The following is a 27,223-nucleotide window of genomic DNA, read 5'->3' as shown; positions in this document are numbered from 1 at the left end:
AGCGAATAAATGTAAACTGAATGCCGGAAGAATATTACGATTAATTTTACTCGATCAAGAATGTGGTAATTCTTTAAAAGGCGGGATCTGGTCACGTTAATTAGTAAACAAATAACGTGAACGTTGTAGTTTGTCGTCTATACTATTATTATACTCAGAAGATGTACATATATGTATGTAGTTGTTGCAGTTGTAGTAATATTTTAATAGTAATATATTCATCTAATAATGTACAAACATACTTAGTTATTTAGATGATATAAGAAGAATGCCAAGAAGGTTTTACTAAATATAAATGACTCAGTCAGTTATTCAGTCAGATACAGTCAGTTTAACTTCTAATATAATGTTAATGTTATTGTTGCGGTTGTTAGTTGTTATTGCTGTTGTAGTAGTTGTAGTTGTTTTATATAAAGAGAAAAAGATTATTTAATATAACGGTACAACTAAGTATATGTATGTTTGTGTATGTGTATAAGTATGTGTACATATGATGAAGAACAGCAACTTGAGATAAAAGTAGTATCCCCTTTTGAGCACCGCAAAATTTGCATAAAATTTTAAAGTGACAGCTTCTTGTGTTTGTTAGTTCAAGGTGTACGAACGTGAGTACCAGGGATAAAATAATTCATTTAGTACATGTAGTGTTTGTATGTATTTAATATGAAAAGTTTAGCTGTAAATGTATGTATGTATGTAAGTGTAAATGTTTTTGAGAGATAGAGAGAGAGCGTGAGGTAAAAGAGAGATTTGCTTGATTTGTTTTACATAGTTTCGTCTGTCATTGAGTCAGTCATCTAGTCATTTAGTCTGTAATTTACAAGCCTATACTGCTGCTGCCTATGTTTTGCTTTACGTCTGTAAATCCATCTATCCATCCGTCCAACTGTTTGTCTCGCTGTCTGTTCATCTGTCCTTTTGTTTGTCTAACTTAGTGTCTGGTTGTCAGATGTCTGAGTATGCAATTCAGGGAGGTTGTTGGTTGTTTGTTTCTGTTCTGGTCGTAACGTTGGGTGCGTGGCAGCAGATCGAAACTGGTGTTAGAATGTTTAAATGTGTACAGGTTTTGTTTTTAGTTTATTTTGTTTGTATGTTTTTTGTGTCTCTATACATACATACATATATATTTTATTATATAAAGCAAATTTTTTTCTGTTGTTTCTTCTTTTAAAAAGAGGTTTGCACATCAAGTATCATTAAATGAAGTGGGTTTCTGCCTTCAGTGATAAGTGCTCTTGGTAAAAGTTCCAAACCAAAAGTGCATTTCGTGAGTTTTTATCCTTCATTACTATTATACATTTCACTTTCGTGTTCTTTTGTTTGAGCAACACTACATAAAGGAAGATGAATTTCCATAGGTCCCTATACAAAAACAGTCACATGTAATAACCTATGTTTGTTGTGTAATGTTTATATGTTCATGTTCATGTACATTTACACATATATACATATGTATGTACATCTGTTTGTACAATTTACATCATATGTTTAATCTGCTGCATTTTATTTATGCTTTACATGAGTGTCTTGTACACATTCAAACGCTGTTACACATGCACACATACATACATAACCATCATTTTGGTTTACTTCTGTTATAGATTTAAATCAGTTAGAACCAATTGTAAATTTTGGCTATGCATTGATGGGCTTCTTTAAATAAGTTTATTTTGAGTTATTTATATGTTTTGAATGTCATCTTTAACTGTCCTTGTAAGAATTTTTGGGATCACAATCAAATAAGTTATATCAACACTAAAAGGATATGCAAAGGTAAAATAATGTCCAAAATTAGGGACCTTACTTTTCAGTTTCCATCAAACTCGGTGATTAGACTCAAGACCATATTCAAATGTGGTCAACATTGAATGCTGCACCCCAAGCCAGCTTTTGATAAACGTTTTTTTCGTATCGATCCAATACAATACAAACAAGTAAGAGTGTTATATTCGGCTATGCCGAATCTTATATACCCACCATCAAACCTCGTTTGACTCGAATGAAACTTACTTATGTCTAATTTCATCTATATATTCGTATTTTTAGGCCAGTTATAAGCGTTAAAGTAATTTTCTGAAGGGGACATTATATGGGGGGGGGGGGGTAGGGTCAATTATGGGTCGATCCTCATAAAATTTGGTAGACAGAATTTGGTTCGTATAAAATTTATTTGTGTCGAATTTCATCGCTACACTCGTATTTTTAAGTCATTAATGAGCGTTGCAGTCATTTTCTAAAGGGGACCTTATATGGGGGGTAGGGTCAATCATGGACCGATCAACATAAAATTTTTTAGATAGATTTTGGCTCGTATGAAAATTACTTATGTCGAATTTCATCTATATACTAGAATTTTTAAGCCAGTAATGAGCGTTAAAGTCATTTTCTGAAGGGGACCTTATATGGGGGGTAGGGTCAATTATGGACCGATCCTCATAAAATTTTGCACAGTGATTTTGGATCACAAGAAACTTACTTATGTCGAATTTCATCGCTATATTCGTATTTTTAAACAAGTTATGGCTGTTAAAGCTGCTTTTCTAGGGGCCACTTGAATGGGGGCTATCCGAAAACGTGGACCGATATTGCCCATTTTCAATACCAAACAAACCTTACCTATAAGAAATATTTATGTGAAATTTCAAGCCTCTAGCTTTTTCCATTCGGACTCTATCGTGCTTTCAACAGACAGACAGACGGACGGACGGACGGACAGACGGACAGACATGGCTAGATCGTCTTAGAATTTAATGAGGACCCAGAATATATATACTTTTGTGGGTCTCTGACCAATATTTCGATGTGTTACAAACGGAATGACAAAATCAATATACCCCCCATCTTTTTTGATGGTGGGTTTAAAAAGATGGAATTGATCCTTCCGTGATAGATCATATAAGATCTATACTTATCTATATTCTAAAACAAAGGGGTGGTGTGGGATGGTACTTTTACGTAGCACACCTGATTCTAATATAAAGCGTCTGTCAAGTCGTCTTGTACTTGATTGCCAAGCATTCCTTTACGAGAGTTTGAAACATTCCAGATTATCAACAGATACTTGGTATTTTTCTAGCAAGAAAATACCGCCATTTTTAGGGGTATAGCGATATTCAAACTCTACGATATTGTAGAATAACGAAAATCTTATCTTCGTCATATAACCCATAAAGTCTTGTTATGGATTCCGAGACTCAGTTAAGGAACACAATTGCATTGTTCACCGGCCACTAACATTTTGGGCTTCATGTTGATAGAATGAATCTAACAAGTAACGAAGTGACCTTCATAATGGGAGGAGGACAATAAGACTGCTCAGAATGAATAAGACCGATATTAGTATGATGGTATGTATTCATAGTGGGACACAAAATGTTTAGACGATTATTCGGACGATTACTATAAAACTTTGAAATACTATCTCTGTTATTGCCAATATTTCGCCGAAAAGATATCTAAATATCCTGAGAGCGATGTTATTCCAGATATTACATCTCTCAATACATTCAGGAAACTAATTTTCTGAGCATTATGCGATGAATCCTTTCATAGACCAATATATAAGGTTTTTCCACCAATATATTCCCGATAGCTGCTGAAGAATACTTTTCAAATCGGATGTAATATACAACCTCCTTTCAACATAACCTAATCCAAATTTAGCTACAAACGTTCGAAATTACTTAGTGTTAAACATGGAGTTCCGGGTTCAACATCTACAGCTTATGCAAGCTTTAGAACTTATGGGAATTACCGTAGAATCCATTGAATCGTTGAACGTTCATATATAGCCGCTTTGGAACTATGTTCTAGAGAGTGTCTTCACCTATTGGACTGGTATATTCCAATGTATCCACAGCTTATAAACAATGATTATTCTCATGATTATCTCGGATTATTCGCGTGTCCAATTAATTCTACTTCGTCTAACATATTATACTTCATATAAATATCAAACTATATATGTGGGTCTTCGAGATAGTTGATATGGTTTAAGGTATTCTTGATGCAAAATACTTTGAGAACCCCTGCTCTACAAACAAGATCAATTGATGTCTAAATTGGCATATTCCGATTTTGGATGGAACAATGGTCAAAATCGTTTCACTGTAATAAATTGACCAGCCTAAACAAATTTGCTCAAATTTCCTGCCGAAAGATTACCAAACAAGTTGATCAAGAATAGTGATTCATTTTTGGGTGTTTTATCTTGACCTAACCGTTATTTATGTATGTACTTAATCCAACATTTAATTTGTTGTGCAAATTCTCAAAACTTAATATAACATTTAATTTAAACTCTTTTTTATTGTTATAGTTTTGTGATTTTTTTTTTTTTTGGCATGCAAGTGGATTATTTACGAGATTGTTATTATGGGAGTTGCGTTAAAGGGTTGGGTGGGGTTTTGCGGTTGGTAGTTAGGTCATGTAGTGGCGGTTAAGCCGTTAGGTAGGTACAGAAAAAGAGAGTTGGCGGGTACAGTAGTAGTAGTAGTGTAGACGTTAAACAGTAATGAGATGTAAAACATAAGAGTGATGATGATGATGATGATGAAATAATGCCAAAATAACCCTTTTGCATTATTTGCTACTGCAGTGCAATAACCAACGTTAATGGATTTCACAGTTGCAGCAGCAGTTGCTGCTGGTTTTTTTGTTATTGTTGTTGGTGATGTATGACAATGATTACCAAGATTATGATGATGATGATTATTGTGAAATGTTGTGGTTTGCAACGTTTTGTTTTTGGCCCCATACTCCTTGTTTTAACTTCCCTCCCCACCTCAACAGTCCCTTTTTTTGGGCATTTTGGCCAGAGTGTTATATGGTCATGTCTGTTGTACTTACCTGTTCGGCTGTTTTTAGTAGATTTTCAATTTCGAAACTGCTTGTGCGTGACGTTGGTTTAGTGGCTGTACCCGCAACTTGAGTGACAACCGTTGGTTCAACGAACGAAGGAGCCGGTGAGCTTTCTGCCTCTGGTGAGTATAAATCTTTACCGGTGCCATCTGTAATCAAAATGAAATCATTATTAATCATAATCATCATTATTATTATTATTATTTGCAATTATTAATAATTACTAATAGCAGGTAAAGTGGGTGAAGAGTTGAAGTATGTTTCGTTCGAGTGGTTAATTTGTTTGCTCACACTTATGTGTTCTACAATTACTCCTTATCTCGCCATTAAAAACTAAACTATTTATATAGTACATACTTGTGTAAATGTCATATTTTATAGTGGGTGTTTAGATCAATGTTTTAAACATTCATGCTTATATGAGGCAGGTACATTCATAAGTATATTTAACATTTGTTGCAATAATAAATGTTATTAAATACTTCACCTGTCATTATTTCAATTAAAAAAAACTCTTTCCTCTTTTCGAGTCAACACTAAAACATGACGATTGTCCATAAAACTTGTTTTTAGCATGTAAATACACTCTGTACTTCGTTCCATACTTTAAAAAGAATATTATTTATGTATGAGTATAATAACCGTTATTTTTATATACATATATCCCTGCAGTTCGGGGTGTTAGCAGTGTGCATTTCCTAGTAGGAAATCAATTAACTCTTTGATCATTAGTCCACTTAGTTAAATAACTCAAAATATTTAAAGTGTCTACCTTATAGATTACTTAGGGTTACTGAAGTAACCACTGACCTTATGTTATATTACTTAGGAATAATGAAGTAACTATTGACGCTTTAAATGATACTGAAATATGTATATAAACTCGAGTAAACCACAAACTAAAACGGAAAAACTGACTCCTTGCAAAACTACCGGCTCCTTTTGTCTGTCTGTCTTTGTGTAGTTACGAAAACATGCCAACTTTTGTATAGTAATAAAATATATAAAAACATAAATATTAAAAAAAAATATTTAATAATAATATTTTATGTGCATGTTTTCTCCCTTTTCAAAGTTTTTCATTGGTTTTTCTTTCTAGTCTTGCATGTTTATTTGTGTATTTTGTCGCGTACATTATTTTCTCTCCAGAAGTGAGCAATATACATACATATTTAGTTTTCAACATCATGTTGCATGTGTAACTGCAATTTTGGCGAAAATACTCGGAAAAAAACTAACAAAATTTACTACATGGCGTCCTTTTTGGACACCCACTCTCTTCCGTTGTTGCAGCAGCTTAAATACACATGTAATTGTTAAAAAGTTTCGTTACTGTTTTTTGGTCAATGTAAACAAGTGTGATGTTCAAAAACATTTCACGGTTTGTAAAGCTCGTAAAATAACACACCAAAGAAAAAAGTTGTTTTAAACAATTTGTTTTACAAAAAAAAAAAACTTTTTGGTAATTTTTAAAGTTGTCTATTTAACAGCAGTTCAGTGTTTTTTTTTTTTTTTTTGCATTTCAAGTTATGGGCAATGTGCCTCACAGTATGCACGTTTTGCTGCTACTGCTGTTTGCCGTAATACTTTGGCGGAATATTACTTTTGCAACAAAATTAAAAAAGTTAAGCACTTTAATCTTTCTTTTTTTTAACTGACTGACTGAGTGTATCCAATAAATACAACCATATAATGGAAAATAATGTGTCAGGTCAGTCTTTGCCAATGGTTTTAATATTGAATTATGAAATTTATTTTTATGGTAGAGAATTTTAATCTCAGTAAAAAAAAAAGAAGTTTATGTGGCAAAAGTTGGCAAGAGAATGCAGTTATTGAAATACAGTTGTTGAATAATGCAACTAGAGGAAAGTCAGGAGAAACAGAACTACTTCAAGCACTAGTTCTTTGGGTATAGAGTCCATCCATGCATTGATTTAGAAGATGGAATGGAGAAATTATAGCCTAGTTGGTAGTGTAATAGCTTATCAATTTGGGGGTTATGAGTTCGATTCCTACCAGACTCTGGTCTGCTACAATACAATGGGCGTATAGTCATCGTCAAGAATTGAAGTCTTAGTGAAAAGTTTAAGTTTTTGCAAAAATTATCGGATTTTGGTGAAAAATTTGCAAAGCTTTAGAGAAATATATAACTTATTTTTAGGTTGAAAAATAAAAAATCAGGATTTGAATGAAAACTTTTGTTTTAAGGAACTTAGACGTAGCCGATTTCCGCTATAAAACAATCCGTATGTATCGACCAAATCTTACAGCATCGGTGAGAGGCTGAACAACTCTCATGTTTACATTTTGAAATCAAAGTTATATTCCATTTTGCATCGAGTTAGATCGGATGGCTTGATATTTGCTTTAGCTTTTGAGAATTTGTCGATTAAAATGATCACTGTCACTTTGTATATATTCCCTTAGCTATAATTCAACATATGTACATCACAATCTTATTAGATACTTAGTTCGTGAATAAGCGTTGATTTTTTATTCTATCGCGAAGGTTAAATTTTAAAAGAATCTGGGGTGGATTTGAATAATATTGATCGTAATTTTTCCGTTTTTTAGATATTGGTATTTGATATCGAACAAAAAATCTAGTACATTTGAAATTCATTTCAATAAGAAAGACTATTCGATCATGAAGGCAGTAATTCCGCCTCTGATCTGGGGCTGAATCTTATTAGATGTGATTAAGAATAATTTGTTCTTGAAGATAGTTTCCTGATAGTAACTTGGGGCCAAATTCTGGTATTCGAAAGCGATCGAAATATATAATAACATTCTTTTAAATTCTCGAATGAGAGAATTTGCTCCTTTAAAACAGAAAGGGGAATAATCACGAATCTACACCGTATTATATTCGATTCTTTTAGTTCATGAACTGTTAGAGTGACTTTTGTCTTCCATATTTGACACTTTTATGAATGTTTAGAGTCCAGGGTGGGAATCGAACTCTAGGCTGATATAACTAGCTAGCAACGAGAACTAGTTTAGGGAGAACCATATGAGGCATTTTATTCTTAATCCAATGAAAAATTTTATGTCAATATTTCTTTTAAATTCTGAACGCTATGTTAAACATATATATGGTTCTTAATATAAGAAAATAGACTTAAGTCCACATAAAACTAACTTAAATTACTTAAACAACAACAAACAAAAAACTTACTCCAACCTGGGGCCGGTACTATTAAACCAGTAATCATTTCTTCACTCATTACTGGTGGATCCGAAGGTGGTGGTGGACAAACAAGGGAATCAATCATATCATCAGTAACACGCATAATGCCACCAAGATCTGGTGGTTCAGTACGTGATGAACTAAATAAAGTGAAAAGAAAAAAAAAAGAAGAAAAAACATTTCATAAGTAAATAAACTTAAAACTTAAACAAAAGACTAGAAAAAAAAAAAATAAAGAAAAATCAAAAAAAAAAAAACATAAAACTTACCGCATCATCATGCTTAATGACTGCTCCTCCTGTAGAACACTCTCCAGATACATCATATCTAGATCGGATACAATAGCACCATTTATGACCATTATTTCATCTCCCTTGATAATACCTACAAAAAAAAATGAATACATAAAAAGAAAGGAAACAAGAAAACGAATTAGAAAAAAAGTAAATATAAGATATTTTCAAGAATTACCGGATGTTGTTTTCAAATTTTCAAATTCATATTGAAATACATACATAAGAGTGTATGTGTAAATATTGATCAAAGATAATTATATTTATGGGTATATGTGTCGGTGTGTGTGTGGAAAATTCTAAGCATTGAAAGCCATGAAATGTAGTTTTGAATTGTTAGTATTGAAATTCAAATACTACGAGTACATTGTCTTTGAAAGAACAATATAAAATCTATTGTCCTTTTTTTATTCCATGCTGATGATGATGATTGTATATTGTAACATAATATTTTGTTATTTGTGTGTATGTATGTGTATGTGTAAGAGTACAAGTGTGTTTAGTTACTTGGATTTTCCATATATATGTATATTTTTTTGTTATTTTCTAAACACTTTTTCATTCATCCATCCATATACACCATTCCTACACCCTAGAGAGTTGGACAGTGTGTTTCATTTGATTTTATTTCATTTCATTGTAGTGCAAGTGTGCATTGTTTGTCATACTCTCTAAACGACAAGTGCATCCATCTATTGTCATTGTTTTGTTTGTATAGAGAGGAGAGAGCTTTGCTTTTATTCTTATAATTTTTTTTTTGCTGTATTGTTGTTATTGTTATTATTATTTAAACCTTTACAAAAAACCAACTTTACCTTTATCTTTTGTGCAAAAAAAAAAACTGTTTGTATGTTTGCTGCTGTTTCTTCATTTTAGTTTTTCATCCATAAATTTAAAACTATATAGTTGTATGAATTTCTAACAACTAAAATCTGTATGTTTTTTTTTCTATTGTTATAGTTGTAAGTAACTTGCAACACTTTTACAGTTGAGTGCCAAATATAATGAAGTAGTTTTGTGCACGATTAAATATTAATCAGAATTATGAATTTCCATTCCTTGTAATTAAATTGAATACTACTTATTAATTGGTTTGCTGATAACAAGTTGAAGTTCAGAAGGTACTTATTATGGCAGCTATTAGACAAAGATGTCTTAGTGTAATATAGTTTTAATTTTAATGGAAAGGTTTTGTTAGAAATCAGAACTTTATATTGCACAATGGGCTAAAATTTAAGAAAAAAATCTAGCACAAGTTTATTTCTATAAACAATTATTTAAATATAGAGGAAGTTATATTACATTGAGTCAACTAATGTTGGATAAAAAGAGCTTATATATAGGCTTTCTTGGAAGTGATGTTTAAGAACTTCCAGGAGAGTAATTACTTATCTAGTTTTCGTAAAGACTTATTACGGAATTGGGATATTTGAACATGTTATAATGAGGCTACTAATTACAATAGAAGTGCATAAAAGGAACTTCACGATAGATTACATTGCTCAACTCATGTTGGATAAATAGAGCTTATAAATAAGCTTTCTTGGAAGTGATGTTTAACAACTTCCAGAAGAGTAATTACTCATCTAGTCTTTGTAAAGACCTAGTACGGAATTGGGAGCTTTGAAGTAGTTATAAAGAAGCTACTTATTAGAACAGAAGTCCAATAAATGGACTTCAAGATGGATAGTATAAAGATAAGTCTAATTTATTCTAGTCTTCGTAAAAACTACGGAATTGGGAGATTTGAACTCGTTATAAAGAGGCTACTTATTACATTGCTCAACTCATGTTGGATAAATAGAGCTTATAAATAAGCTTTCTTGGAAGTGATGTTTAGCAACTTCCAGAAGAGTAGTTCTTTATTTATTCTTCGTAAAGACTTACTATAGAATTAGGAGCTTTGCTCTCGCTATAAAGGGGCTACTTAATACAATGGAAGTGAAAAAAATGGACTTCACCATGGATAGAATATAGAGCAGTTATATTAAAAAACTGTTCTAAAGATTCTTAGGCTTTCCTGATATACACCCACGTATGTATACATATGTCATAAAAGGCTATTGCAATAAAATCGTATCCCTTTCTGGTAACCCAAACAAGACACGTCTTGATCTAATAAATAGTCTTATTATACGTTTACATTCGTGTTGTACCAATATACGGCTCTTTCTTCGTTGTTCACAAAAGTTTTTAAAATGAAGACTTAACACAGAGCTCCCAAAATTCTTATCAGCCTTAAGAGTGAGCACTTGACTAAATTAGACCCTCTAGAAACACATGAAATTCATGTGGACGAGAAAGCATTAGACAGCAGAACTTAAACTTCCCTGTATTTTAGAAGTGAACCAGCTTTCTCCAATTGTTGTTTCCATAGTGAAATGTTTTAATTATATAGGAAATTTTGCAAAATGCAACAAGTCATGACTATAATTTTAAACACTGCTGTGTGCAATTTTCTTTAACTGTACAAACTTTTTTATGAATACTATTCATATTTAAATGTATTTCAAATGTATGCATTTGCAATATGTGTATAATAGTTTTTGTTTAGTTTACGAAAGTGTGAATTTATGTTCATTTCTTCCTTTTTATGTACAGAATTTTTATACATACATATGTACAGGGTGGGCCATTAGTAGGTATCTTATTAAAAAATTTAATAAAATGAAACACAATTTCATTCTTATAGCTGAAACGTTTGGTTTCGTTATAGCAAGTTTTTCAAAACTTTGTTTGCGTTTTCTGGTTTTATCTTACGAATGACGCGGTTGATATTAGTCTTAATTTTTTCATGAATGTGTATTGGACACGGGTGTCCCTAGATTTTGTACTGAACTTATATTCATTAAAAGTCCAGCGCTTTTGTTTTGTGTGTGAAAGGGTTAAGTTTGTGGATCGCTTTGGGATTATCAGCATAGCTTTGGAATGTAACATTACGTAACAAGACAATGTCTAAAGACGTCTGATAACACAACTACCAAACTTAGTGCTTAAAAGTTAGAGTTTCTCATGAACTGTGTGTGACCTCAGTAGCGATGGTCATGTGACAAAGTCTAATGAGGACTGTAAGCTGTAAGGCAAGCAATTGACAACATCAATTGCTTAAAAGGTAGATTTTTTATTAACTGTGTGACTTCAGTAGCGATAGCTATAGTTTCATGAATTCTTCAGCATAAACTTGAATCAAAGAATCGCGATGGGTCGGGAAAACTTCTTTGTTGTTAAAGTGTGAAGTGAACAAATTTTGTCCGTGGAGGTATAATACTGACGGATATTCACAGTCTACCAGTGTCAAAGTAAACTATGATTTTTACAGATACTAGTAGTTGGACCACCCTGTAGATTCAAACATTCTACTACACACATATGCCGACATCTTTATTCATTGCATGTAAAACACTACAACAATTTTAAAGCGAATACTAACTATATATGCCGATGTTTAAGATGCTATAAGTAATGTTGTTGGATTATTAGATTTCAAAATAAATAATACATCAAAGCGGGTAACGTAACAGATGGGATTTACTTAAATTTGAAAATATATTTCAAAAGGAAACATAACGGTTCATTTATAAGTAAAGGTACATAACATTTTCTCATAGTTTAAAAGCAGTTCGTTTTAGCTACATTCTCTTGTAATATGTTATTCATATGGTACCATTATTATTATTATTTTATCTATCAATTTATTTTATTTTTTATTTCATTTTTTTGTGTGTGGCAAAACTTTAACAGACATAAATTGATTCTCAAAACGTGGCAGTTTACATAAAAGTCTGGTTAGGTTTTTTTTTATTATTTTATACACCTTCCGTGTCTTTCATGGATAGAGTAGACAAACATTTTACAATTTTAGACACTTCACTTCTTTGCAAATATTATATGACTTTATTGCTTTTATTTTTGCCATACAAACGAGTTGTAAAAATTTAAATATACATATTTGTGTTTAGATAAAAGGCAATAAGAAAATAAATATTAAAGTTAAATATTTAAAATAACTTTTAATATGACATAATCATAATAAAGATTAGTTCTTTATAGTGATTTTGAATGAGGGATTGAGAACAAAATCATTAGACTAATAATAAACATCATGAAATAGTATTTATTATTGTATAATTTAATTAAATATATAACCTTTCTAAATAGGATATAATATGTTTTTGTTTTTTTGTATGTTAATTATTTTCCTTTTACTTACCATTTTGCATTGCTACACTTTTATCTTCCACGCGACTGACATAACAGCACAGTTCATCCTGTCGTTCAGCATTTTCAATAAGTTCAGCTTCAACCGAGAAACCCCACATCTGTTCCAATGTTGTACGATGTAATTCGACTTGATATAAAATTTTCATGCAAACTTCTACGAATTCGTGATTATGTAACTGTTTATGGAATGAATATAAAAATATTTTTTTTTTGTATTAGAAAATCACATATGTTAATAATAATGTATATTTTTTATATTAATACTAGACAAATACATAAGGAAGCACTTTAAATGGAATTACATTATCACTACTTTGAAAGTAGCACTTATTATAAACTCCTCAGAAAGTGATGACTTTGACTACTACTCAAGTTTATAGTCTAATCTAAAGTCTGGTCTATAGTGGTCTAGTCTATAATCGTCTAGTCTATAGTCATCTAGTCTATAGTGGTCTAGTCTATAGTCGTCTAGTCTATAGTCGTTTAGTCTATAGTCGTCTAGTCTATGTATAGTCGTCTAGTCTATAGTCGTCTAGTTTATAGTCGTCTAGTCTATAGTCGTCTAGTCTATAGTCGTTTAGTCTATAGTCGTCTAGTCTAAAGTCGTTTAGTCTATAGTCGTCTAGTCTATAGTCGTCTAGTCTATAGCCGTCTAGTCTATAGTCGTCTAGTCTATAGTTGCCTAGTCTATAGTCGTCTAGTTTATAGTCGTCTAGTCTATAGTCGTTTAGTCTATAGTCGTCTAGTCTAAAGTCGTCTAGTCTAAAGTCGTTTAGTATATAGTCGTCTAGTCTATAGTCGTCTAGCCTATAGTCGTTTAGTCTATAGTCGTCTAGTCTATAGTCGTCTAGTCTATAGCCGTCTAGTCTATAGTCGTCTAGTCTATAGTTGCCTAGTCTATAGTCGTCTAGTTTATAGTCGTCTAGTCTATAGTCGTTTAGTCTATAGTCGTCTAGTCTAAAGTCGTCTAGTCTAAAGTCGTTTAGTATATAGTCGTCTAGTCTATAGTCGTCTAGTCTATAGTCGTTTAGTATATAGTCGTCTAGTCTATAGTCGTCTAGTCAATAGTCGTCTAGTCTATAGTCGTCTATTCTATAGTCGTCTAGTTTCTATAGTCTAGCCTATAGTCTAGTCTATAGTGTAGACTATAGTCTAGTCTATAGTCTAGTCCATAGTCTAGTCCAAAGACTAGTCTATAGTCTAGTCTATAGTCTAGTCCATAGAAAATTAATAAAATATTTCCATGATCTTTGAAAACGAATAAAAACTGTAAAGTATTGCAGACTTTCCAAATGTTGAATAGAAATTAACTGGAAAAGTTATAAATTTAATGTGTATATTTCTTTAGAAGTCATCCATTTCTTATGCTTTAAAATAAAATACATATTATCTTTGACGTTACATTTGCCATTTTAAAAGACAACTAAATAATTTTCCTAACATTAAGTTCAGACTGCATGATTCGCTGCAATCAAATACAGATGGTTGTCTCGATTTTTCTCCATTTTTTTCTTCTTCTCTACATTAAAAAGCAAATAATGAATTACACGGTGATGGAATTTAAATCTAATTTTTTTTCTTTGCTCCTGCACAACCTTATGTGTGTGAGTGTGTCCATATTAGTGGCAGAAATTTTATATATGTGTGTGCACTATGACGGAAGTTAAACTGCCATTTGCATCAGTGATTGTGATTTCCTCTGTTTCTTTTTTTGTCTTGTATTTTACGCTTCTTTCATGGAGTATACACCCACATAGAAATACACACACATACATAACCCAGCAGTTTGTGGTTATAGAATTGTGTCTAGTTATTAACTATAAAATCTTTGTTTACTAGTATAAGTATTAATTATTTCACATCCATTCGATATGAATCTGTAAGAGATTACTTGTTGTGGGTTTAATATTCCATTTTATTAATTTTAGATTCATAAATTTCATAAGCCACAGTTTAGAGATACACTAATTACTACTAAAACTACTGGGCTATATACAAGTCATACAGACACGAAATACATACATTTTTCAAACGAGTTGTTGCTTGTATAAAATTTTGCAAAAGTGAAATCTTTGTAAAATGTCACAAACACAATTACATTTGTTCTTACATACACAAACATATGTACATATATAGATAAAATATTTAAACGAACTTGTGTATACATTTATAGATATGAATGTTTGGTTAATACAAATGTTGGTTTTTGCAATTTTGTACAAGTCATTTGAAATTTTCTCAAAAATCTTTTCCTTTGGTATATTTTGAATTTTATCGCAAAACCTCAAAAATCATTCAAACAAAATAACACTATTGTTGTTGAAGCATTAATTTGTAATTTACTTAATTGTAATTTTAATATTGTGTTTTTGTATTCTAATCATGTTTTTTGAGGGCTTCTTCTGTGGTTAGATTAAAACTTGTAGCCAGATTGTGTACCTAGAGAAAAAATAAGCTTGGAGACGTTACTTTGGCTATAGTCTAGTCTGTAGTCTAGTCTATATTCTAGTCTATAGACTAGACTATAGACTAGACTATAGACTAGACTATAGACTAGAATATAGACTAGACTATAGACTATACTATAGACTAGACTATAGACTAGACTAGACTATAGACTAGACTATAGACTAGACTATAGACTAGACTATAGACTAGACTATAGACTAGACTATAGACTAGACTATAGACTAGACTATAGACTAGACTATAGACTAGACTATAGACTAGACTATAGACTAGACTATAGACTAGACTATAGACTAGACTATAGACTAGACTATAGACTAGACTATAGACTAGACTATAGACTAGACTATAGACTAGACTATAGACTAGACTATAGACTAGACTATAGACTAGACTATAGACTAGACTATAGACTAGACTATAGACTAGACTATAGACTAGACTATAGACTAGACTAGACTGTAGACTAGACTATAGACTAGACTATAGACTAGACTATAGACTAGACTATAGACTAGACTATAGACTAGACTATAGACTAGACTATAGACTAGACTATAGACTAGACTATAGACTAGACTATAGACTAGACTATAGACTAGACTATAGACTAGACTATAGACTAGACTATAGACTAGACTATAGACTAGACTATAGACTATACTATAGACTAGACTATAGACTAGACTATAGACTAGACTATAGACTAGACAGCCTGGCCTTTAATTTATACTTTAGTCTAGTTTGTAACATCGACCATAGTCTGGTCATTAGTCTCGACTATAGTCTATTCTTTTTACAATCATTTCATACATGTATATTACTGTAACCATTTACAACCATATTTTTCTCTTTGTGTATAAATTTTTATACCGTATGTGTGTGTTTTTGCATTAGTATCTATCAAATTGTGATTGCCTATACGAGTCAAAGAAAGAGAGGATGTGGTTCCAGTATATACATATGTATGTAAAAGTATATACATATACATATGTACGCGTGTGGTTATGAGAAACTAATAATTAATGTTTCACTTGTATAGAACGACAATGACATTGTGAAAAGTTTTCCATTTTCTTTCTGTTCAAAGGACAAACCTCTGTTGTCCGTTATACTCTGTGTTCTTCGGTGAGATGTATTTTAAGTGGCGGTATGTTGTAATGGCAACAGTAGCTCAACATACCAGCAAAAGGTAAAACTAAAAACAAAAAAAGTGTGGAAAAAATAACAACAACTAATGAAATCTTGTTCTTTTTTGTTTTTTTTTGTTATGGGCAAACTTTAACGCCATATCTCAGGAAACTGACATACAGCGGATGTTGTTACAACATTATAAAGACAAGCAAAGAACAAACTTGCTGCAACCACCTACACGACACATACAAATTGTTCAAATATTACTACAATGATAGTTTTTTTTAACCACCTTTGTTGTTTTTTTTTTCCATTTTTATTTTTTAGCTCAATACAGATACATATAAAAAGGAACCGACTCCTGAGTAGCTATAGCCACATATATACTCAGACTCTACACAAACAAGGACTTATTTAAATAAGACTCTAGTAGAAGGAAATAAAGAAAAAACTTTTCTAATTTCTATAGCTGTGTCTGACTTTAACCAAACGAACGTTGAAACTAACAACTAAACATTACTATAAAGTCAAAGTTCTTTTAAAGGAAGTAAATATGCAGTTGACTTATTGCCTTACAGTTTTGGACATTTTTCAAAATTCAATAGAAAGAAAATAGGTGTAAAATTCTTAAAAAATAAAGAAATTTATTACAAATTGTAATTGCTAGTTATAACGATAAAGATAATTTCCACCAAAGATTTCATTCATACATGATACATTGGTTGGTTGGTTAGCTTGTACTTACATAATTTTCGATTAAATCATTTCGGTGTGGCACAAAGTAATTGTGATCTTCCATGTCACGTCGTTTCTTAACACGTACGAAATGTTCCATGGGATTGAGATTGCGTCGGGCACAAGCACTTGCCAGAAACTCTTCCACTGACATCGCGTCACGTAGGTAAACAGTCGAGTAAGCATTGTCAGGCATTGCAACTTTGAATGTTTTTTCCGGTTCATCACGAGAATTCAACTGGAAAACACACATACACACAAAAATTGATTAAATACAAAAAGTCGAAAGAAGAAAATGAAAATATCAAACAAACAATTGCTCATCTAGCTAACTGTCTTTATGGAAAACGACAAGTTTAACTTAAAAATTTAACATCTTAATCTTCTTATATTTTTTCTTCTTCTTCTTATAAGCTTCACGGAAGTGAACGAGAAGAAGTTGTGAAAAATGTTTTATAAAAATTGTTATTGCTTTTAAATAATGTTTGCTAATATGATAGATAAACTGAAAACTTGTTGTAGTTTTTCCTAGAAGACAAGAAAATTTATCTAAGAAAGTTAAGCGTTATTCTGTTTTGTGTATTTGGTACGAAGTTTTGTGTTTGGTCTTTATATTAAGATTTTCAAACAATTTGTTGAACAAAATTCAAAATAATAGACTAGTCTATAAGTTAGTCAATGGACTGGTCTATTAGCTAATCAATGGACTAGCTATAGACTATGCTATGAATTAGTGGTTAGTCTACAGATTAGTGTATGGATTAGTGTATGGATTAGTGTATGGATTAGTGTAGTGACCAGGTAATGGACAAGTCTAGTGAATAGTCTAGGGACTACTTAATGGACAAGTTTTGTACTGGTCTATTGGTGAGTGAAGGGATTAGTCTATGGACTAGCCTATTGGATAATCCATACACTATTTAATTGGATGGTCCCTACACTGGTCGATCTTCTTTAGTCTTTGAATTAGTAGTAGTCTATTGGCTAGTCAATGGACTAATCTATGGCCTATCCTATAAACTAGTCTACGAACTACTCTATGAACTATCAGCTAGTCAATGGACTAGTCAATATACTATTTTATGGACTACTAGTGAAATAGTCTACTGTCAAGGGATTAGTCCATGGACTTTTGTAGGTCTAGTCTATTGGATACACCCTATACTAGTAGATAGAGTAGTCTTAGAATTAGGACATCGATTAGTCAAGGGATTAGTTTATGTACTAGTCTAGGAAACAGTCAATTGATTAGGTAATAGACTAGTCTATTGGATAATCAATGGACTAATCTATAGTTCATCTATGGCCTATCCTATGAAATATCAACTAGTCAATGAACTAGTCTATATACTATTCTATGGACTACTATTATATAGACTAGTGTATGGATTTGTCTAGGGATTAGTCAATGGACAAATCTAGGGAATAGTTTAGGGACTACTCAATGGACTAGTCTATTGGTGAGTCAAGGGATTAGTCCATGGACTATTGTAGGTCTATACAATTGGATAGTCCCTACACTAGTAGATAGAGTAGTCTTTAAAGAGTCTATAGATTAGGCAATGGACCAGTCTAGTGAATAATTTAGAGACTAGTCAGTGGACTAGTCTAGTACTAGTCTATTGGTGAGTCAAGGGATTAGTCCAAGGAAGATTGTAGGTCTTGCCTATTGGATAGTCCCTGCACTAGTTGATAGAGTAGTCTTAGAACTACTCTATAGATTAGGCAAAGAACTATTACATCGATTAGTCATGGGATTAGTTTATGCACTAGTCTAGGGAACAGTCTACTGATTAAGTAATAGACTAATCTATTGTCTAGTCAATAGACTAATCTATAAACTGATCTATGGCTTATCCTATGAACTAATCTGTGAACCACTCTATGAACTAGTCTAATAGCTAACCAATGGACTATTCTACGAACCAGACCAGAGTAGTATATAACTATATGAATTATTCAATGGGCTAGTCTATTAACTAGTCTATAAGCTATCAACTCCAATTTTGTCAAATTATTTACAGTTTTCATTCTTTTTATTATAAATCTATGGCCTATCCTATGAACTAGTTTGTGAACTACTCTATGAACGAACCAGTCTATATACTTACTACTCTATGAGTTATTTTATGAACTGGTATAGTAACTAGTCTATAAACTATCAGCTCGAATTTTGTCAAATTATTTGCAGTTTTCTCTTTTGTTTCCACGAAAAAAGACATCAGATCGTATACTTAATAAACAATTTTATATTAAATAAAAATCAATCATACACCCCGTAGTCATTACTTACAATTGGTTTGTTTTGTGAGGAATACTAGTGGTATGAGTAATATTTAATTATAAATTTGTGGTATTTAAAAAAATATTTTATTTTCTTTATATCTTCTAAACTAATAGTCTAATTGAAAAACAATCTTTACAAAAATGATTCTAAAAGTCTTAAGGTATAAGAAGATTATTGTTAAAGCTTTCTAACTTGAATTGATAATAAGTTATAGACTATTGAAAATGAATAACTCGTGCATGAAATATATTTTATTTATTACATTTACAACAAAATGAGTTTTAACTTTGATTAAAGAAATTTATTATACAATTTCTTTGGAATTTAAAAAAAAAATATTAAATTTATCCCATAAATATCTTGCAAAATATCAGAATATTAAATATATTCTTCTAAGCTTTAAGTGAGATTTTTTTCTTTTTTGCTATCAATTTTCTTTTTTTTTATTACAAATTTATTGTAATTTTTTAAACTAAATAAAATTGCAAACCTCAAAGTAGCAAATGATGATGAAAAAGAGAACAAAAGTAATACTTGCAAATTAACAATTGTGTTCTTAAGTATTTTTTGGTCTACTTATAAGAACAATCAAAGGAGTAAAGGTTGTTTGGTCGATTGATTGCTGCTTGGTTTTATTTTATTTTTTTCACAATAAAAGAAATTATTGACAGCAATTTTTTTAAACAATGACGTCAAAGCATATAAGAAAAACTTTTAAGTTCAAGTGTTAAGAAAAGAAAAAATATATTTTTATATTTATATCATCAATATATTAAATAAATATACATTTAGTTCTATATGAAAAAGTAATTTCAAATTAGAAAATATATGTTTGTTGTTAAAAAGTTATTAAGTTACAATTAAAAGCCTCTTTCAGTTATTGTTTAAATATATTGTATTACTTTGGTAAAACATGTTTTATCATTAAATATTGAATTTGTTTGTAAAAAATTTTCTTTAGAGTAAATATAATTTTTGTTATTAAAAAAATATATAAAGTAATATTTAACGAATTTTTTCAACATTTTCCAATAGTGCTACTACTTTGTATGATTGTGTTTGTCCATAAAATACAAATACATACAAGTGTATACAAATAGATAAATGTTTTTGTACTCTTATGTTTTTTGCGTATTTGATCAAATGCATGTTTCCGGCAGTTGTAGAGATAGAAAATTGGCAGTTTTGCTTTAATTTTAACTCTACTGGGACTGGTTTTTCTGTTGCAAATATAACTGATAATATTTTAAACAACAAAAAATTAGAAAAATCAAACAAATTAAAAAAAAAAGCTTCACAATTCGCTAATAATTTCACTAATGCATATGTCATTGTTTGGACAAATTAACTGTATAGTTTAACCTATAGTTCCCTGGGAACTAACTAATTCCAAGAGCTGTTGGACATATCTCTACATATGTGTTCATAAATAGATGTGCACTAGTACATGTATAACTCAATTATTCTTCAGAAAAATTAGGAGCTACAGGCGAACCATAGTCTGAATTAAAGGAGTCCATTACAATTAGGACAAAATAAATACTTATTGAACCCTGGATTGGGACTGAATAAGGGGCACACGATTTGGACTAAATTAGAAACTGCGGCTGAATCCTAATTGGGACAAAATTAGAAGCTATTGGCTTAGATAAAGAGTTAGAATTGAATCATAATTGGGACCTTATAGATTGTTACGACTGCACAAAATTTGGACCTTCATTGAATCATAGTTATAACTGTGATTAAACCACAAATGGTGCACCCGAATCGGACTAAATTAGGAATTATGAATGAATCACAATTGGGAACAAAATTAGGAACTATTAAATTAGATAAACAGTTAAAATTGATCCATAATTGTGACCTTATAGATTGCTGCCATTGAACTACATTTGGACCATCATTCAACCATTGTTGGATTACACCACAAATGGTGCACATAATTTGGACTAAATTATAAACTACGACTGAATCACAATTGGGACAAAATTAGGAACTATTGGACTAGATAAACAGTTACAATTAATCCATAATTGAGACCCTATAGACTTCCACTAAATCACAATTATGTCTAAATAGTTAAAGCACAGTTGTGACTCAATATAATAATGTGATTAAACCCCAATTGATACCAATTCAAAAGCTACGATTCAATCGGAATTATAGTAAATATAGAGCTACGATTTAACCAAAACCGGAGCTCTGAATTATAAACAATTCCTATCAAATCAGGAGGTACAATTAAACCACATCGATACCAATTAAAATCCTGAAATACTTTTTGGTTGAGAACTATAAGCGATCCATATTTAGAACTATATAGAGATCTGTGATTGAATCAATATTGGAACAAAATTAGGAACTACCACCGAATCATAAATGGGACCAATTTAGGAGCTACGAACAAAATTGTTTTGGAATAAATGAAGGATCAATCGTTCTTTAATTAGGACTATATATAAAAAGCTAAGATTCTACTACAGTTGGGCCTTCATTGAATCACAATTATAACATAGTAAAGAGCTTCGGTTGAATCACAATTAGTTCTAAATATACCACAGTTGTGAGCCAATAATAAGCAGTGTTTAAACCACAATTGGTACCAAATGAAGAGTTATAATTCTATCAGAATTATAGTCAACATAGAGCTACAATTGAACCAAAGTTGATATCAAATAAAGAACAGTGATTTAAAACCAATTGGTATCAAATCAAAAGCTACAATTGAACCACATCGATACTAAAGTCCTGAAATACTTTTGGTTGAGAACTATAACCAATCCATATTTAGCACCATATAAATTTCTGTGATTGAATCAATATTGGAACAAAATTAGGAGCTACGATTGATCCTTAATTAGGACTATATAGAATGCTAAGATTCCACTACAGTTGGATCTTCATTGAACCACCACTAGGACACAGTAAAGAGTATCGATTGAACCACACTTAGTTCTAAATAGACCACAGTTGCTGTGATTAAACCATAAGTGGTAGCAAATGAAGAGCTACGATTCCATTAAAATTATAATTTATATATAGCTACGATTGAAAATTGGTACCAAATAGAGAGCAATGATTGAACCATAATTGATATCAAAAAAGAGCTGTGATTTGACAAAATTAGAAGCTACGATTGAAAAACAATTGAACATAAATATTGATCTAGTCCGATAAAATGTTCATAATAATTCATCGATGTGGGAAAACCCCAACAAATTTGATTAATTTTTTTTATAAAAAATATAAGTCTATATGCTTAAATTTCTTTATTTATTGCACCCACCTAATAAACATAAATATGTATATAAATATAAAACACACACACCCACAAATGTATGTGCATTAATTGTATGTATATTTTTATGCAAAAAAGTTTTTCCATATATAACGCTATATGTGACCATTTCTGTTCATTTCTGTGTTTTTGTTTTTGCTGCTGTGTTTGTCATACATATGAATTTTTGTGGTGGCGCTTCTGTTTGTTATTCTCGCCAAGTCAACAACCCCAAAAAATTATAAAGAACTGATTGAATCTACATGCAACACTATATGTGTGTTTTTTTTTTCCACTTTTCCACTGATATTATTCTATAGTGGCAGTTGTATTTATTTAATAATGACATATTTTTTCTCCATATAATTTTGTAGCCTTTTATAAAGTTTGTGTTGTTTTTATGTGAACATTTACAACACTCAGTCTAAAAATGTTACAAATTACAACTCTTGAAGCATTCAAACAAATTAAGGAGAAAAAAATGCTGAAAACAAAAAAACAATATGAATTTTCAATCAGATTTTGTTGCTGATTGTTATTTGTTTGTATGACGGCGTGCGTGCGTGTGTGTGTGTTTACAATAAAAGCCAGACACACAAGGTTTTTTTTGCATTTTGTATTTGGTTTTTAACATTTAAAATCATAAAATAATAAAGTTTGGTGAAAATTTTATTTAAATGTAATAAAATTGGTTATGCATCATTTATATTTAAGGGTTTTAATTGAAATATTAGTGCAATTTTTTATGATTATTATTATTTTATATAAAGTTATTAAATTCTATATTAAATTATATAAAATAGTGGATTAGTTGCGCATTGGTTTTTGTTTTTTTAGGGTTAGTTAAGTATTTAAAAATAACTGAAATTTATAGTTAAAGGTAAAAACAGTTTCGAGGATACAGTTGCTGTTTTGTTGCTGAGGAAGAATTATCCCACAATTAGTGCTAAATAATGACGAATGATTTAACAGCAAATGGGACTAAATTATGTTATATTCGTACCTCAATTGGTACCAAATAAAAAGCTACGGTTGAACCAGTATTAGGTCTTATTAATGAGCTATGTATGACCTACAATTTGAATCTAATAAAGAACTACGATGGAACCACAGCTGGGACTCAATAAAGACCAGTGATTAAACCAAAATTGGTATCAAATCAAGGGCCGCATTCATTCAAAATATCTTACGATTGAATCACAATTGTTACCAAATAAAGAGCAGAGGTTGAACTCAAATTAGTACCAAATAAAGAGGTATGGTGGAAGACAATTAGTACCAAATTGGTACCAAATAAAGAGCAGCGTTTGAACTTCAATTGGTACCAAATAAAGAGCAGTGATTGAAATCCAATTGGTACTAAATAAAGAGGTACGGTGGAAGACAATTAGTACCAAATAAAGAGCTACGATTGAACCACATTGATACCAAATAAAATCTTATATGGTACCAATAAAAAGCTATTACTGAATCACAATTAGTACTGAATAAAAAGTTAAGATGCAACCAGTAAAGTTGGTCCCAGTAAAGAGCAACAATTGAATTATAATTAGTACAAATTAAAGTGCTACGATTGGGAAACAGTAGGCACCAAATAAAGTGCTACGATTGAACATCAATTGGTCTTAATGAAAAGCTACGATTGAATCGTAATTGTTATTCAAACAAAAGTTAAGATTGCATCATAGTTGGTACCAAATAAAGAGGTACGAGAGAACACAATTGGTACCATATAAAGAAGTACGATTGAAGAAGTATGAGCTCCAATCTGTACCAAATAAAATGCTACGATTGCTACCAAATAAAGAACTAAGTACTATTAAACTACTATTAGTACTAAGTTAAGAGTTAAGATTCAGCCACAATTGGTACCAAAGAAAGAACTACAATTGATATCAAAAAAATACTATTGATACCACAATTAGTATTAAATTAAGAGCTGCAATTAAAGCGCAATTGGTGTTCAAACAAGAGCTACGATTGGACCACAATTGAGCCACATTAGGTACCAAATAGATAATTGCGACTAAACCCCAATTGGTACCAAACAAAGAGCTAGAACAGGCGCTTAGAGCTATGATTATTGCAGAAAGTGTTATTCTCAAAAGAATGCTACTTGAAGTTACATTCTGTAGCTAAGTTTGAATTCTGATTTGTACTTCGTTACGGAAATTTTGAATGTAAACTTCCAACAGTCTTCTTCCAAGAATTTTAAATTTATCGGATTTTAAAAACCATTCATTTATATTAAATTGTCTTTCACATAGTTTTGTCTTCTTAACTTACCTGCATCGAACGACGACTCGAACCACTATTCGAACGCGACAACATGGGTGGACGACGTTTCGTAGCGCCACGACCAGCCAATAAATTATTAAGTAACGAAGGTGAACGGGCACAAATGAATGCATGAAACGAGGAAACCGTAAAGACGCCCAATTTATTGAGAGTATTTTTGGTAGGGCGTGAGACATGTGTAAGTAGTGACTAAAAACAGAGAAAAAAAAATCATAAAAATAATTTCATAATATAAATTTAATTACAAAAATACATTTAGTAATGGTCTTTAAAACTTACTTTTGGATTTGGTAATTCGCCACTCTGTAACGAGGCCATATAACAGCGCAAACGAAATTGTTCACAATGCAAACGTTCAAGATTTTCTTCCCATTGAAGTATTTGGCCTTGAATTTGTAGACGTGTATCCTGATCGGTAACCACCGACTGTTGCAATTCGGCCATATGTTTAAGTTTGTGATCCTTTATATACCAAAAATAAAGATATAATTTAATATTAAAAAAAATATATACGAAAAAGACACATAAAATGAAAAGAGGCAAATAAGAAAAGGAAAATCTATTCATATTTTGTTTAAAGCATACAATTCTCACACAAAACTGCTCGTACATACATATATATAAACAGGTGTGTGTGTATAAGTGTAGCATGTGTTTAGTGTTCAAAATGTGTACACTTTTCATTATTTTCAACGCCCATTAGTTGAGATTTTTTTGTTGCAGTTTGTTTTCAAAAAACATTTTTTTTCACCAGTTGTTGCAACAACAGCAACGTATTCATATAGAGAGATTGAAATCCATTCCATTCTATTTTCCCTTGCATTAAACAAAGTATTCTTTCTTTCTTTCTAGATTTTTGTTTGTAAAATATATAACAAAAATATTTGTATGAGTAGTATGCCATCTTTTCATATGTATATTTCTTTATGATGCCACCATTCATGTAGTCGTCGTCGCCAGTGTTTGAAGGTATACAGCGCATAGGCAACAGAAACGGCAACAAAGACGAAAAAGTATCACATGCATTTATGTGCAACAAATGTGACAAATGTTGTTGCTACAGCTGCCATATATAAACAAACATACATAAATGTATATATGATACCCACCATATAAACTACATATCACTATTGCAACATACAAACACTTACAACAGCAACAACATCACTACCACCTTTACAAACTCAACAGTAAGTAAAAGTTTTGTAACTGTTACCGGTTGTTGTTTTTAATACTTAATGTTGTTTCTAAGTATGTTTGTGTATGTGTGAAGAAAATATGTATGTTGCACACTTAGAAAATATTTATAGTTGTTGTCATATACATATGTATGTATGTGTGTGTGTAAGTATTTGTTATTTGCTGCTCTTTTCTTTCTTTCATACGGATTTTTTTTCTCAGAAAAAAGGAAAAATCAAATATAAAGCTGAAAAATAATTAGAGCGTAAAAACCGGAGCATGGTAACACTTACATTGCAATTCGACTAATTCATTTCCAAAAAAAAAAACGAGAGAAAAATACATAAATTTCTAATGCACACATCCAAAGAGATATGTATTACACAAATACCTGGTTTTACAATGTGTAAATTTTTATCTTGAATGACTTTTTATTATTAGAAATTTCAACAAATCTAAACGAAAATATTTACCATGTAGAAAAAGTTGCAAGTGTAATTCATATAAGTGTGTATAAGTAAATTATGTACAAATGCAAACATGTATGTATGTGTATGTATTTGTATGACAAAAAATCAAATTAGACTAACTTTAAGTATGACATATGTACATTTGTATGTAGATTTGTGTGAAATACGTACTAGAAATTGGAATTAGTATGGCTTCAAATTTTGCTCTCAAGAAGAGTACGTTTCCTATAGATAGCATTTTTTCTATACAAAATTTCCTCTTATAAAGAGCAAGCTTTCTATAGATTTTCTATAGAAATTTTGCTTTAATAGAGAGCAACATTTACCATTCCTAAGAGTAAGTTTTCTATAGAAAATTTGCTTTAACAAAGAGCATGTTTTCTATGGAAAATTTGCTCCTGGTAAGAGCATGTTTTCTATAGAAAATTTGCTCCTGGTAAGAGCATGTTTTCTATAGAAAATTTGCTCCTGGTAATAGCATGTTTTCTAGGTAAGAGCTTGTTTTCTATAGAATATTTGCTCTTGGTAAGAGCTTGTTTTCTATAGAAAATTTGCTCTTGGTAAGAGCTTGTTTTCTATAGAAAATTTTCTCTTAGTAAGAGCTTGTTTTCTATAGAAAATTTGCTCCTGGTAAGAGCATGTTTTCCATAGAAAATTTGCTCTTGGTAAGAGCATGTTTTCTATAGAAAATTTGCTCTTAGTAAGAGCATGTTTTCTATAGAAAATTTGCTCTTAGTAAGAGCATGTTTTCTATAGAAAATTTGCTCTTAGTAAGAGCATGTTTTCTATAGAAAATTTGCTCTTAGTAAG

The 27,223-nt window shown here is 31.1% G+C and overlaps 1 protein-coding gene across 1 annotated transcript in view; it reads right to left on the bottom strand.

Annotated features, from left to right (window-relative positions):
* Nucleotides 1-25,226, bottom strand: part of LOC119613403 (protein still life, isoforms C/SIF type 2-like) — a gene marked incomplete at its 5' end in the record, with an annotated part of 37,590 nt that extends 12,364 nt beyond the window's left edge. The window contains 7 exons of the mRNA XM_037969436.1: nucleotides 4,849-5,009; nucleotides 8,039-8,190; nucleotides 8,320-8,434; nucleotides 12,554-12,740; nucleotides 16,913-17,140; nucleotides 24,753-24,953; nucleotides 25,044-25,226. Of these exons, the coding sequence (XP_037825364.1) occupies nucleotides 4,849-5,009; nucleotides 8,039-8,190; nucleotides 8,320-8,434; nucleotides 12,554-12,740; nucleotides 16,913-17,140; nucleotides 24,753-24,953; nucleotides 25,044-25,226 (1,227 nt within the window). The remainder of the gene's footprint in view (nucleotides 1-4,848; nucleotides 5,010-8,038; nucleotides 8,191-8,319; nucleotides 8,435-12,553; nucleotides 12,741-16,912; nucleotides 17,141-24,752; nucleotides 24,954-25,043) is intronic.
* Between the last annotated feature and the right edge of the window lie 1,997 nt (nucleotides 25,227-27,223).

The sequence above is a fragment of the Lucilia sericata genome, unplaced genomic scaffold, assembly GCF_015586225.1.
Source record: "Lucilia sericata isolate MDLA Ls3-8-SP2 unplaced genomic scaffold, ASM1558622v1 Contig002109F_arrow, whole genome shotgun sequence".
Taxonomy (NCBI): Eukaryota; Metazoa; Arthropoda; class Insecta; order Diptera; family Calliphoridae; genus Lucilia; species Lucilia sericata.
Note: the sequence above shows the minus strand (reverse complement) of the source record. Positions and strands in the feature narration are given on the sequence as shown.